We start from the raw sequence: 12,848 nt of genomic DNA, 5'->3' as shown, positions 1-12,848 counted from the left end.
ACACAGTCAGTAATTGTACACATACAACGTGACCTTGGTGTACTTGTCAGTGTGCGCATTAATCATAGGTCGCGCATTTTCTCGGCCATGTGACTGTGTCGCGCGCTCCCGCGGGCCCCTCGGGTTGTGATCAGCTTTAGTTTCTGAGCTCACGCGGTGACTAAGCTCGGTGTGGGTGTGTGTGTGTGGGTGTGTGTGAGTAAGTGAGAGACAGAGAGAGACAGAGAGAGAGAGAGAGAGAGAGAGAGAGAGACCGGAGCGGAGCGGAGAGTCGGCAGCGCGCGAGGTGGTCATGGCCAGCGCGAGCCAGAGAGTGGTCCTCATTACCGGCTGTTCTTCCGGGATTGGGCTGCGGATCGCCGTCCTATTGGCCAAAGACGAGCAGAAGCGCTACTATGGTAAACTCACTCTCTTAAGTAGCAGAACGCGACTGTTTAACCCCCCGTATCAACTTTATTATATTATATTTTATTATTTGATTTTTTAAATTATTTTATTTATTTGATTTTTTTATTTAAAAAAAAGGAAAGAAAGAAATCTCCTTCATCTATTTTTGTAACTAAATGGTAACAACTTTAGGATTTACACGCAAGTTCAACTTGTGCACGCGCTGGACTCTGGTGTTTATAGGTTTAGTTGCACGCCAAAGGTCGACATCATGGCATATCCTCGCGCAGATTCCCTTGCTCTCGCGCGCGATCTTTGCACCGGGTGAATTCGCGGATCCCGGTTTGCGGTGATTTGCATGTGAAAGGTCGGTTTCCAGGGGACGGCGATGCGGCGGAGTTCATAAAGACACTGCCAGTTCTTTAACAAGCCACTTCTCCAGCACAAAGCACCCTTTATAGCCGCCAGTGGTGGACTTTAGTGGCGTGTCTAATGCGCCCGAGTGTGTGCTGGAGAAAAGGACAAAGTTGGAGACCTGGACAAGAGAGAGAGAGAGAGAGAGAGAGAGAGAGAGCGAGAGAGAGAACTCTGGAACGTTACCACATACAGTCTACTCCTCAGAGTTTAATCAATACTTGTAGGGTTAAAAAAACAGCACATATACGTGGTTAAATGAACACCTGCCATGTCTAATGAACTCTTATAGTATGGAATAAACATGTGCAAGTTCTAATTAACTCCTAAGAGGTTGAATTCAGATTTTCAGTGTCGATTTAACATCTACAGGCTTGAACGAACTCTTAAAGCGTTAAATCAACACTTACATGGTCCATTTTAACACCTACATAGTTAGATGAACTCCTACAGGGTTGAATAAACTACAAGAGGGTTCATTTTAACACCTACATAGTTCATTTTAGCACTTACATAGTTTGATTAAAACCTACAGGGTTGAATGAACTCTTAAAGCATTGCGTTTACACCTACACGGTTCATTTTAGCACGTACATCCTTAAATTAACACCTACAGGTTTACTTAACTCTTAAAGTGTTACATTAACACCTACACAGTTAAATTTGCATCTGCACATCCATCTGGGTTGAATGAACTCTTCAAGAGTTAAAGTAACACCTACATAGTTCTTTTTAACGTGTGCATAGTTAAATTAACACCTACAGGTCTGAATTAACTCTTAAAGGGTTAAATAAACACATGCATAGTTAAATTAATACCTGAGGGGGAAAAAAATCACTTTTAGAGCATTCATTTAACATACTTAATCCACACCTATATGGTTGAATTCAAGGGTAATGTACTATTTAATGTACATTAACAGTAACATAGTTAAATGAACACCTAAGGAGTTTACTTAACTCTTAAAACGCTACATTAAAATACATAGTTCATTTGAACACATATCTTGCTTAATTAACACCCGCAATGTTGAATGAACTCTTAAAGTGTTACATTGACACATGCAGGGTTGAATGAACTGTTTCAGATATTAAAGTAGCACCTACATTGTTAATTTTAACACCTATGTAGTTAAATTAACACCAACAGGGTGAGATTAACTTAACATATACAGGGTTAATTTAACACCTACATAGTTGATTGTAACATGTACATAGATAAATTGACATCTACAGGTATAGATTAACCCAGGCAGTGGTGAATTAACACGTATAGTATATATATATATATATATATATATATATATATATATATATATATATATATATATATGTATATATATATATACTACAGGTCAAAAGTTTTAAATGTTTCTCATGATCTTAAAACCATTTTGATCTGAAGGTGTATGATTAAATGTGTGGTCGGTGTCGTAGACAAAAATATAATCGTGCCGACGTATTCATCTCTTTCATTAGAAAACTAACATTTTATTTACAAAAAAATATTTTTTAAACGGGCGACTCGGAGCGAGATATTCCGAAAAGCAGCCGATAAGAGTCCGGCGTCGGTGAGAACTCCTTTAATACTATTTAAAAAGCATCTCAGGGAAATTCCTCAAGAAATCGGGCGAGAAAACACCAAGAACACATTTCTGGAAATTCTAGGTGAAAAGTGCGTCTACTCTGAAGATGATGAAATATTAAATTATTTTGATTTTTTAAATTTTTTATCACAACATAATTCCCATAGTTCCACTTGTGTTACTCCAGAGTTTTGATGATTTTATTATTATTCTAAAATGTGGAAAAAGTATTAGAATATAAATAACATATAATATAAAATATAAAACATTTGGCCAATTGCTGTGGAATAAGGGGAATAAAACACTAAGGGACTTTCTGTTATTGGGGGTGGGGGGAAGGGAAGGGATATTCATTGGGCCGAACCTCAAAGAGTTAATTCTTACAATTTTGAATAATCCTTTCCCAGTCTAAATGAATTCTTACGAGGTTAAAGTACAAGCTATGGTGTTCATTTCTTTCCATTTGTACCCAAACAAACCCTGGAAAAAGTTCCTTCAGCCAAGCAGATGTTAATTAAATAGGGTGAGTACAGCTTAACCAACCACGCACTGTAATTGTAGCCTTGAATGTAGACAAAATAACTCTTAAACGCACTTCCACCCATTTCACAGCAAAACGCCCGAGACGATCTGTGCAAGCCGAAGGGAATTAAACAGAACACAACTATAAATAAATAAATAAATAAATAAATAAATCCCGGCGAGACCCCATTCAGCAACATTTAATCCGTCTTAAGTCTTATTTCACAATAACAGCTCGGGTAATGGCGTGGTTGTTCACTGCAGCGTGTTAAAGCTTTGCCTTGTTTGTTCACTCCAGCTTTAATGCACTCTCACGTCTGTTCAGATGCTCTCATGATGAACGTGATACTGATTGATTTGCGCTCACAGTCGTTCGGATGAAGAGAGTACGATGGGACTCGCACTGGCCCGCACTACGTTCACAGTGTTTAGTTTTATGTCTTGAAAGATTTAGATAAGATGCTTGCAGTGATGCATAGGAAGTAAACTAGAATGGATACAGCACTTTGAAGAAGAAGAAGAAGAAGAAGAAGAAGAAGAAGAAAGCTGCTTAACTGCTTAATCCCACCTGCAGTAAACAAGGCAGAGGTAGCTGGCACACAAGGTTCTGCACTAATGACCCAAAGGCTGTGAGCTCAAATCCCAGGACTACCTGAGCAATGTTGTTATTGTTCTGTCAGTGACTGTTGGTTACAGTGTGGCTGGGATTGTTGGAAATTATTACCACACAAAGCACTGCAAAAAAAAAAAAAATTCATCTTAGCACGTGAAGACATCTCGAACATAGTTAGATTTGTCTAGTATTTCCTGTTATTATGTTATTAAGAGTACAGTAAACCAAATCTACAATTATCAAACCTATTCCTAGTTTTGAAAAAGTCTTGTTTTACTGGCAGAGGTTTTTTTTTTTTTATCTAATTTGCTAATTTTAAGCAAGAATTATCTGCCAATAGAATCCATTCATCCGTCCATCCATTTTCCATACCGTTTATCCTGCACAGGGTCGCGGGGGAGCCTGGAGCCTATCCCAGGGAACTCGGGGCACAAGGCGAGGGACACCGTGGACACACAACCCTGCACACACATTCACACACTACAGACTACATATTTGGAAATGTCAATCAGCCTACAGTGCAGGTCTTTGGCCTGAGGGAGGAAACCGGAGTTCCCAGAGGAATCCCCCGAAGCACAGGTAGAACACGCAAACTCCGCACACAAAGGGCGGAGCCGGGGGGTCAGTAGAATAAGAAAGGTTCAAGCTTAGTAATATTATATATGTTATCTATTATTATATTTGATTTATAGTAATTAAAGATGGCACAATACCACTTTTTATATTCCGATAACAATACCGATAATGAAGCGTTGAGTGTCGGCGGATATCGATAGGCAGCCGATGTTTTTTCTTTAAAAACTACTAAGCTTTAATTTGATTTGTTTTTTTTTTATTGAAACACTATACTTACATACTTTTTTTAAAATTCAGATAAACCCTTTCACACAAAATGAACTTAAGTAGGTGCTCTGAGTAGATGCTCTTAAGTAGATGCTCTGAGTAGATGCTCTGAGTTCTTTGTGTTCCAGTCGTTACCAAGCTATTGTATATTGCTACGTTGTCTTTTTTTTCTACGTTGGTTTTGATCCCTGTTCTTGTTTTCTGGTTTTGCCCATAGTCTCGCCTAGTTCACGTTGTGTGTTCATCGCCTGACCTTAACTGCACTCCAGTCTCTCAAGTCTTAGTCTATGAACAGTTGATAACTTCAGTTTGATGCGACAGACTTAAAGTTAAAACTCTAATGATGCTCATACTCAAGTTCCATTTAACACACATAGCACTGCTTGACTCTATAGTATACAGTTATAGAAGAGAAATGATTTATAATCTCACCATCCGGTCATCCATATCCCAGATGAGGATGGTTCCCCTTTGAGTCAGGTTCCTGTCAAGGTTCCTTTCGTTTCAGGGAGATTTTCCTTTTCACCATCGACTCATTCATGGTCTCATTTAGTGTGCAGACAGCCTCTGCACTGACTATAGTTAAAGGCGCTGTATAAATATAATTGAATTGAATTGAATCAATCCACCTACAGGCATGTTTTTGGACAGCCGGCGGAAACCAGGAGAACCCTGAGGGAACCCATAGGGACATGGAAAGAACATGCACAGCAACTACACCCAAACACATCCAAGTGAAATAATGCAAAGCTGTTTATCGTCAATCACATGACCCATCACGTAATATTTCAGCTAATCATAGACTAACCTGTTTTGATTTCAGATAAAGAGCCGAGGCAGCGTGATTTAGGTTAATGTTTAAAGGTTCAAAGTGCAGAAGGGGGTCAGCTCAGGTCTTATCCACTCGGCTCAACTGTTTATCTTCCAGCCCTAATGTAATTAGCACTGGTGTGCACTAAACAAAGTGTGCTTGTTTGTGTGTGGGAGAGGGAGAGAGAGAGGGAGAGAAATAAACAGATACAAAGGGCCTACTGAGAACAGTTTGCTGCATAAACACAATGTTTTGTGTAACGTCTAATGTGCGTATTCAGATTTGAGTTACGTGCGCGCAGCGATCTTAATCAGAGACACTGTTTATGACGAGGACCGAATTATTTATAGGACACTATTATGGATCAAATTATGAAGTGAGCTGTAGGGGTAGCAGATAAGTCAGCTTTTCCTTCAAACCACAAGCGTCTCAAAATAGTAATTAAAAGCATTTGAGTATCTTGTGGATTTGTAAAATCGTACACAAAATTAACTGTCGGTGTCCAGTATATAATTAAAAAAAAAAAAAGCAAAATAATAAGATATGCTGGATCAAGTGCTATTTTATATACGCTGCTGAATAATGACTATTCGTGCAGCAATTTATTAGCAATATTTATTAAGACTCCTTTTAGATGTTTATTTTATTGCTTAGTCAGAGTCTTTTTTGCATTTATGTATTTTTTTTCCACATTATTTAAAATTAAAAAAAAATACTATTCCCGTCTTCAGTCTGCATTTTCTATCCCTGATTTTTTTTTTTCTAGCTTAAAGGCAAATGCTTGTGTTTAAAGTTGGTGGTCTAGATGCCTTTGAGTAGATGGCCTGGCTTTCCTACTCAAGAGAAATGTGGCATGCATGCGCGTAACCTGAGTATGAATACAATGAACTTTCCCCCATGAAAATATTGACATAACTTTTGGACTTAAGTCGCTGTACTCTGAATGTCACTACATAGTGTATGTCCATGCCAAAATATCATTTGGTCATCTGCTCCTGTCCATCTCTCTCTCTCTCTCTCTCTCTCTCTCTCTCTCTCTCTCTCTCTGGCTTCTTTAAGTGATTGCCACCATGCGGGACCTGAAGAAGAAGGACAAGCTGGTGCAGGCAGCAGGAGATGCTTTCGGAAACACTCTGACGCTGCAAGCTCTGGATGTGTGCAGCGATGACTCAGTTAGGCAGTGCATCAGTAGGGTTAAAGACCGACACATCGACATCCTCAGTAAGTCTCCCCTGTAATAACTGACGTCAGCTATTGACTACAGAGACTATAATGGAAGCCTGTGTCTCCTTTACACATGAACTCTAGCGCACAGGCATGCAGACACTGACCTTGACCCAATATTCTTAATCAGTCACAGTGCCCTCTATCCTCTCCACCTCTCCCTGCAGTAAACAACGCAGGCGTGGGCTTGCTCGGCCCCGTGGAGAGCATCAGCCTGGACCAGATGAAGACGGTGTTCGAGACCAATTTTTTTGGCACCGTGCGCATGATTAAAGAGGTCATGCCTGATATGAAGAGACGCAGAATGGGGCACATCATCGTCATGAGCAGCGTCATGGGCATGCAGGGTAATGTGGGTGATAGTTCAAAACTACAGGTCGTCTCAATTAGAGAAGGCATAGTATCACCTTTTCTTTTTGGATGCTGATACTGAAATCTTGAATATCGTACATGAAAAAATAGAAAAATGCATAGCTAAACACACAACTTATACAAAATGGCAGCTTTTTTGGCAAAATTAATAAATATATTAAATATATAAAAGCATATTAGTATGATTAGTATATATATATATATATATATATATATATATATATATATATATATATATATATATATCCATCATTTTTTGCTGTTATCAGTCCGATAACAGATCCTAGGCATTGGATCGGTGCCATCTCTAGTCTCAAAGCATCTTTACAGACTTCCTATGATGGAGCCTTGAACTTCTAATATCTTAGAGCATATGTTTGTGTCCGTCTGCACAGGCGTAGTGTTTAATGACGTCTACACGGCCTCCAAGTTTGCCATCGAGGGTTTCTGTGAAAGCTTGGCAGTCCAGCTGCTCAAGTTTAATGTCAAGTCTGTATACTGGCTCCTCACACTGCTACATAAGATCTAAATACATTAGATAAAGTGATAAAGTGAGAACACTACTCTTCTCTGTCCTCTCTAACCACAGGTTGTCTCTGATCGAACCTGGGCCCGTGCACACTGAGTTTGAGGCGAAGATGATGGAAGAAGTGGCCAAGATGGAGTTTCCGGGAGCAGATGCAGACACAGTGAGATACTTTAAGGACGTATACATGCCGTCCTCCATCGATATCTTCGAGGCAATGGGACAGACGCCAGACGACATTGCGAAAGTAAGCTGAGATCCCTGGTGTGCTCTGGAGTGTTTGTTATTCAGGGCCAAAACATAAACCACTAATTAACCACCATAAAAGAAACAAGTTTAAACACTTGTTGGAGAAGAATCTCTAGTTACCTTCTGATTAGATTTGATCTCTATCTTGATGCGTATCAATTTTAAATTTTTAAAGCCTACTTTCTTTTTCTAGTTTCTGCTTATGAAATATGTTTTATGTTATATTAATATATTATATTATTTATAAATTCAATTATTCAATATTGCTAAATATTTCACAGAGGGGTTAGGCATGTATTTCCAGTGTTCATTTGTATGTTTATTAGTGTTGACATTGTTTAATATAAGAAAAATCAAATTTAAGTACAACAACATTCATCTTAGTTTTCTACAAGAATACCAACATACCCTTGGAGCAAAGTAAGTTTTAGGTACACTTTATTTTTTACTAATTTACACTTTGTACAGTAACAGTTTATTTTTGAAATACTAGCATTCAGCACTGGTGGACTCAGGGTCCTCTAGGGTAACGCTACAGTAGATCAAAGCCATGATTAATTCCCTTTGGGTACTCTTACTATGGAGAAAATGTGATTAAATGGCCTACAGGTTTCCCCTATGTCTGAGAAACCATGATGAAGTGCCCCGAATGGTGCCCCTACGTTCAAGAAACCATGATGAAGTGCCCTCTAGGGTGCCCTATGTCTGAGAAACTATGATGAAATGCCCTCTAGGGTGCCCAGTGTTTGAGAAACCATGATGAAGTGCCCTCTAGGGTGCCCTATGTCTGAGAAACCATGATGATATGCCCTCTAGGGTGCCCAGCATTTGAGAAACCATGATGAAGTGCCCTCTAGGGGGCCCTATGTCTGAGAAACCATGATGAAATGCCCTCTAGGGTGCCCAGTGTTTGAAAAACCATGATGAAGTGCCCTCTAGGGGGCCCCAAATCTGGGAAACCATGATAAAGTGCCCAGAAGGGTGCCCCTACATTCGGGAACCAATGATGAAGTGCCCTCTATGGTGCCCCATCTCTGAGAAACAATCATGAAGTGCCCTCTAGAGTGCCTCATGTCTGAGAACACATTGTGCAGTGCCATCTAGGGTGCCCTGTGTCTGAGAAAACATGCTGAAGTTTTCTCTAAGGTGTCCCATGTCTGAGAAACCATGTTAAAATGCCCTCTAGTGTGCCCTATGCCTGGGAAACCATGATGAAGTGCCCTATAGGGTGCCCCATGTCCAAGAAACCTTGAAAAAGTGCCCTCTAGTGTGCTCCAGGTCTGAGAAGCCATGATCAAGTGCCCTCTAGTGTGCCCTATGTCTGAGAAGCCATGATCAAGTGCCCTCTAGGATGCCCTATATCTGACAAGCCATGATAAACGGGCCTCTAGTGTGCCACTTGTCTGAGAAAATATGATGAAGTGTCCTCTAGAGTGCCCTTCCAGTGAAGAATACGCGACGCGGTGCCCTGTAGGGTTCCCCTTTGTTTGAGTAAACATGATGACATGCCCTAATGGCTGTCCTTCCAGTGGAGAAAACAAGACGCCATGCCCTATAGGCATCCCTAAGTGCAAGAACATGAGATGAAGTGCCCTCTAGGTGCTCCTCCAGGTGAAAACTTTTTGTTTGTTTGTTTGTTTGTTTGTTTATTAGATCAGAGAGCCAATGAAATGCTGTTAGCGTCTAAACAGAAGTTAACAGCATCCAGACCACCACCTTTAAACACAAGCGCTTGCCTTTAAGCCAGAAATCCTAACCCTATTCAATTTAACCCTAACCCTAACCCTAGAAAAAAGCCGACTGAAGAAGGAAACACAGTTTTTTTTCCCTCGTTGTCAAATATAATCCGCCGTAACATAACAGCAAGGAAAAAAAAGACTGTTGCGGTGTTAAACGAATGAGAAAATGGAAAGCATTGAAATAAACGTCTTAATAGGAGTTGCAGTTGTAATTATCAAGAACATAATTAAACCGACATGCGTCCCGTTTTCTTTTTTGTTTTTGTTTTTTTCTGTAGTGCACTAAGAAGGTGATCGAGTCGAGCAACCCTCGCTTCAGGAACCTCACTAACAGCCTTTACACCCCCATCGTAGCCATGAAGTACGCAGACGAGACGGGCGGCCTGTCAGTGCACACCTTCTACAACCTGCTGTTTAACTTCGGCTCCCTAATGCACATCACCATGAGCATCCTGAAATGCCTGACCTGCAGCTGCCTGCGCAGACGCACCGTATCACCTGACTGAACACACACACACACACACACAATGAACAGACTGATGTGAACACATTTGGATGCATTTGTGGATTTCAGTGTATGTGACTCGATTTCCTGTTCCTGTTACCTCTCTTCTGAAACTTGAGATTCAATTTACCAACTAACTTAAACGTTTCTGTTTTCCTAAATAGTACTAGCGGAAGATGTTAAAGATGCTAAAGTAAATTATCATGCTATTTATGAGGATTGGGAAATCGAGAATGAGAGCGTTTTTCAAATCAGATAGCGGATTCTAATCAAGAAAAGTCTAAAACAATCACCTTGTAAAAGTAAGCCTTCGTAAGACTTGTAAGTCTTAATCTTAGTGCTCGTCATTAGCTGCTTTTACGCACTAATGATTTCACTGAAGTCTGTTGTGAAAGTCTGTTTAAAGCTCTTCGTTGTCTTGTATTTGATATTGTCTCGTGTTTACGTCGGTATCTCCACCCTGAATTGGAAATGATCTATTTTTTATATCGAATCTGAATATTTAGAATCTATTGTAGACTAAATGTGGTTTGATTTTAGAATAAAACCAGGCTGTGATCTAATCGTACACTGTAGGTTGTGTCTTTGCCAATACGAATACAAACAGGGAGAAAGATTCTAGAGAGTGAATGATAGTGAGTAGGAAGATCACAAGAGTAATGAGTCTGGTATGAATGAATTATTGATGTGTTGTTCATGTACTGTGTGTGAGTGTTCATACAAACTACTGCATACTATGCATGTGCATGTGTGTAGTACTGTATGTTGAACAGCAGAGGGCAGCAGAGCATTTTCTGGCATGGAACACACTCACACATTTTGATATTTGCTCTGTGAAGGAATTTGAACTTCCCACATAAGAAACATTTCTTTGTCCAAAGTGCTCCAAGAACACACTGGATGCATTATCACTGAACTGCACATTAATGGCAAAAAGCTCTGGCGATGTGAACCCGACTCTGAAGGACAAGAGTTGACTCGTCGGAGCAGGTCCCAGAGCGGGGTGTTCTGGTGTGTGTCGTGTTTTGGAGCATCCGAAGGCCATCATAAATTTCCCTCTGTTGTGGTCTTGAAGGGAGAAAGCGCTGTGCCTCTGAAAATGTGCACACGACCATGAAGAAAGAACATGAGATCTGGTCATTTCTGTTCCTGTTGAGCTAAATATAGAGAGTTCATGAGAATCAGATTTCCTTCAGTACCTTCTGAAGTCTTGTATAGTAACTCCAAAACTGAGTGTATTATTATTATTATTATTATTATTATTATTATTATTATTATTATTATTATTATTATCACACTATGTCAACTTTCTTTATAAAACTTACTACTCACTAGAGTGAAACAAATAAATCCACATTGTGTTTTAAACAGTTTTTCACCAAATTTTATTTTATTTTTTTCTAGATTCAGAACCGAAAATAAAATTCTTTAGAGTACTGGAATTTTACACGTTTATTCCTATCCATGGGCTCGAGGTTTTCTGCGAACCAGTAAGGATAAGTGGTACAGAAAATGGATGGATGTATGGATGGATTCCTATCCCTAACCAAAATGATATTACAGAGGAATTTACCAGCAAAAAATTTATTATAATAGTTAGATTTATGTTCAATTTTACACTGAAAAATGGCATAAAACATAGATATATTTCAAATAAGTTTGCAAATGTACGCATATATAATTAGACAATGCCTCATTTGCCGCATGTGCAATGCCGCATATGTAATTTCTTGCAAAAATAAATAAATTAATAAACAACAATACCACTAATGATAATAATATTATTAATACTATCAATAATAATAATAATAATAATAGCAATAATAATAATAATAATAAACTTAAACATCAGATTTAAAAAATATGCATAAGAATATTAGCAATCAACTGGCCAAGATTAATTGTGATATCTACTGTTTAAAAAAATACAACCAACTAAACAACTAATTCTCAAACATTTTGTGCTAAAAAGTACCAATAACAATAGTAATAGTACTCCGTAACTCTAAGTTATTAACCCAGGACTAAATGCGTTTTAAATTCAGAAAAGTGTTACACGCTAGCTCAGTTAGTGTTGCCCCTAAACAAGCTTTCAACATGAACGTGGACGACACGCTTGAAGGAAACGTTTAGCTGCTGAACGTGTCTGTTAAATAAATCTCAGCGTGTTTGATGATGCGAGCAAATCACAGATGTTCCGGTGTTAGCATGTAAAACCAGGTTATTATAGCGCATTGTTGGCTGCTGTTAAATAAATCACTAAGAATAGAACAAAAGAAATCAAAACATATCTAATAAAGCTTCTAGTTTATTCGCGGTTAACGAGCTCAGTGGCTATTTCGGAGCGCAGAAGGACATGTTTGTTTGTTTGTTTTGATTATGCATAATCATGCATATTCATAGACTGGCATTTTTTGTAATAAGATTAAAAGTGTATAGTTGTTCCTAGGGTCTTTTTCATAGTTTATTACGTGTTATATACATGTTAAACAATGCAATATTCAGCTTAGATAATTCTTTAATGATGTAAAATGCCATGTTTATGCATTCTTTAATGACAGAGCCTTTGAGAGCGACAGATAGTAACTGAAGAAGCGAGAGAGAATGAATTGTTAGTGTAAGTGCATGAATTGGGACAGCGCGTACCCGGCCAATGATATGTTGATGGATATAAAGAGGTCACGGCCTAGTCCCCGACCAGGCCCTTTGCCCAGCCCCCTCTCGTCCCTCTCTCACCTCTGTCTTTGTGCCGAGTAAGAGAATGTGACCTGGTTCTCATCCCTGCGTTAATGACAAGGTCCACAGACAAACTCAGAGCACCAGCTGCCTCATCCTCAGTCCTCGGCCATCGTGGACAGACACGGAGACGAAGCAAAAAGACACGGCGAGTACACACCAGAAATCTCTCTGGCCTTGGACGTACTTTTAGTACACGGTATATGAAGAAAGAAAAATGACCCGTGCAGAGTAAAGGAATCTGCGGCGCAACAAGTGGATCTGCAGCCTGTCCATGCGTCTTCATCAGAGGCGACAGCTTCGTACAATGGGACAAAGGGT

General features: G+C 39.4%; 1 protein-coding gene across 1 annotated transcript; it reads left to right on the top strand.

Annotated features, from left to right (window-relative positions):
• Positions 1 to 207: 207 nt before the first annotated feature.
• rdh8a (retinol dehydrogenase 8a) lies at positions 208 to 11,227 on the top strand. Its single transcript, XM_053613064.1, has 6 exons — positions 208 to 398; positions 6,236 to 6,397; positions 6,568 to 6,747; positions 7,168 to 7,261; positions 7,362 to 7,545; positions 9,565 to 11,227. Exons 1-6 carry the CDS (start codon positions 293 to 295, stop codon positions 9,790 to 9,792), a joined length of 954 nt encoding a protein of 317 aa, XP_053469039.1. The 5' UTR covers positions 208 to 292; the 3' UTR covers positions 9,793 to 11,227.
• The last annotated feature ends 1,621 nt before the right edge of the window (positions 11,228 to 12,848 follow it).

The sequence above is a fragment of the Ictalurus furcatus genome, chromosome 24, assembly GCF_023375685.1.
Source record: "Ictalurus furcatus strain D&B chromosome 24, Billie_1.0, whole genome shotgun sequence".
NCBI lineage: Eukaryota > Metazoa > Chordata > Actinopteri > Siluriformes > Ictaluridae > Ictalurus > Ictalurus furcatus.
Note: the sequence above shows the minus strand (reverse complement) of the source record. Positions and strands in the feature narration are given on the sequence as shown.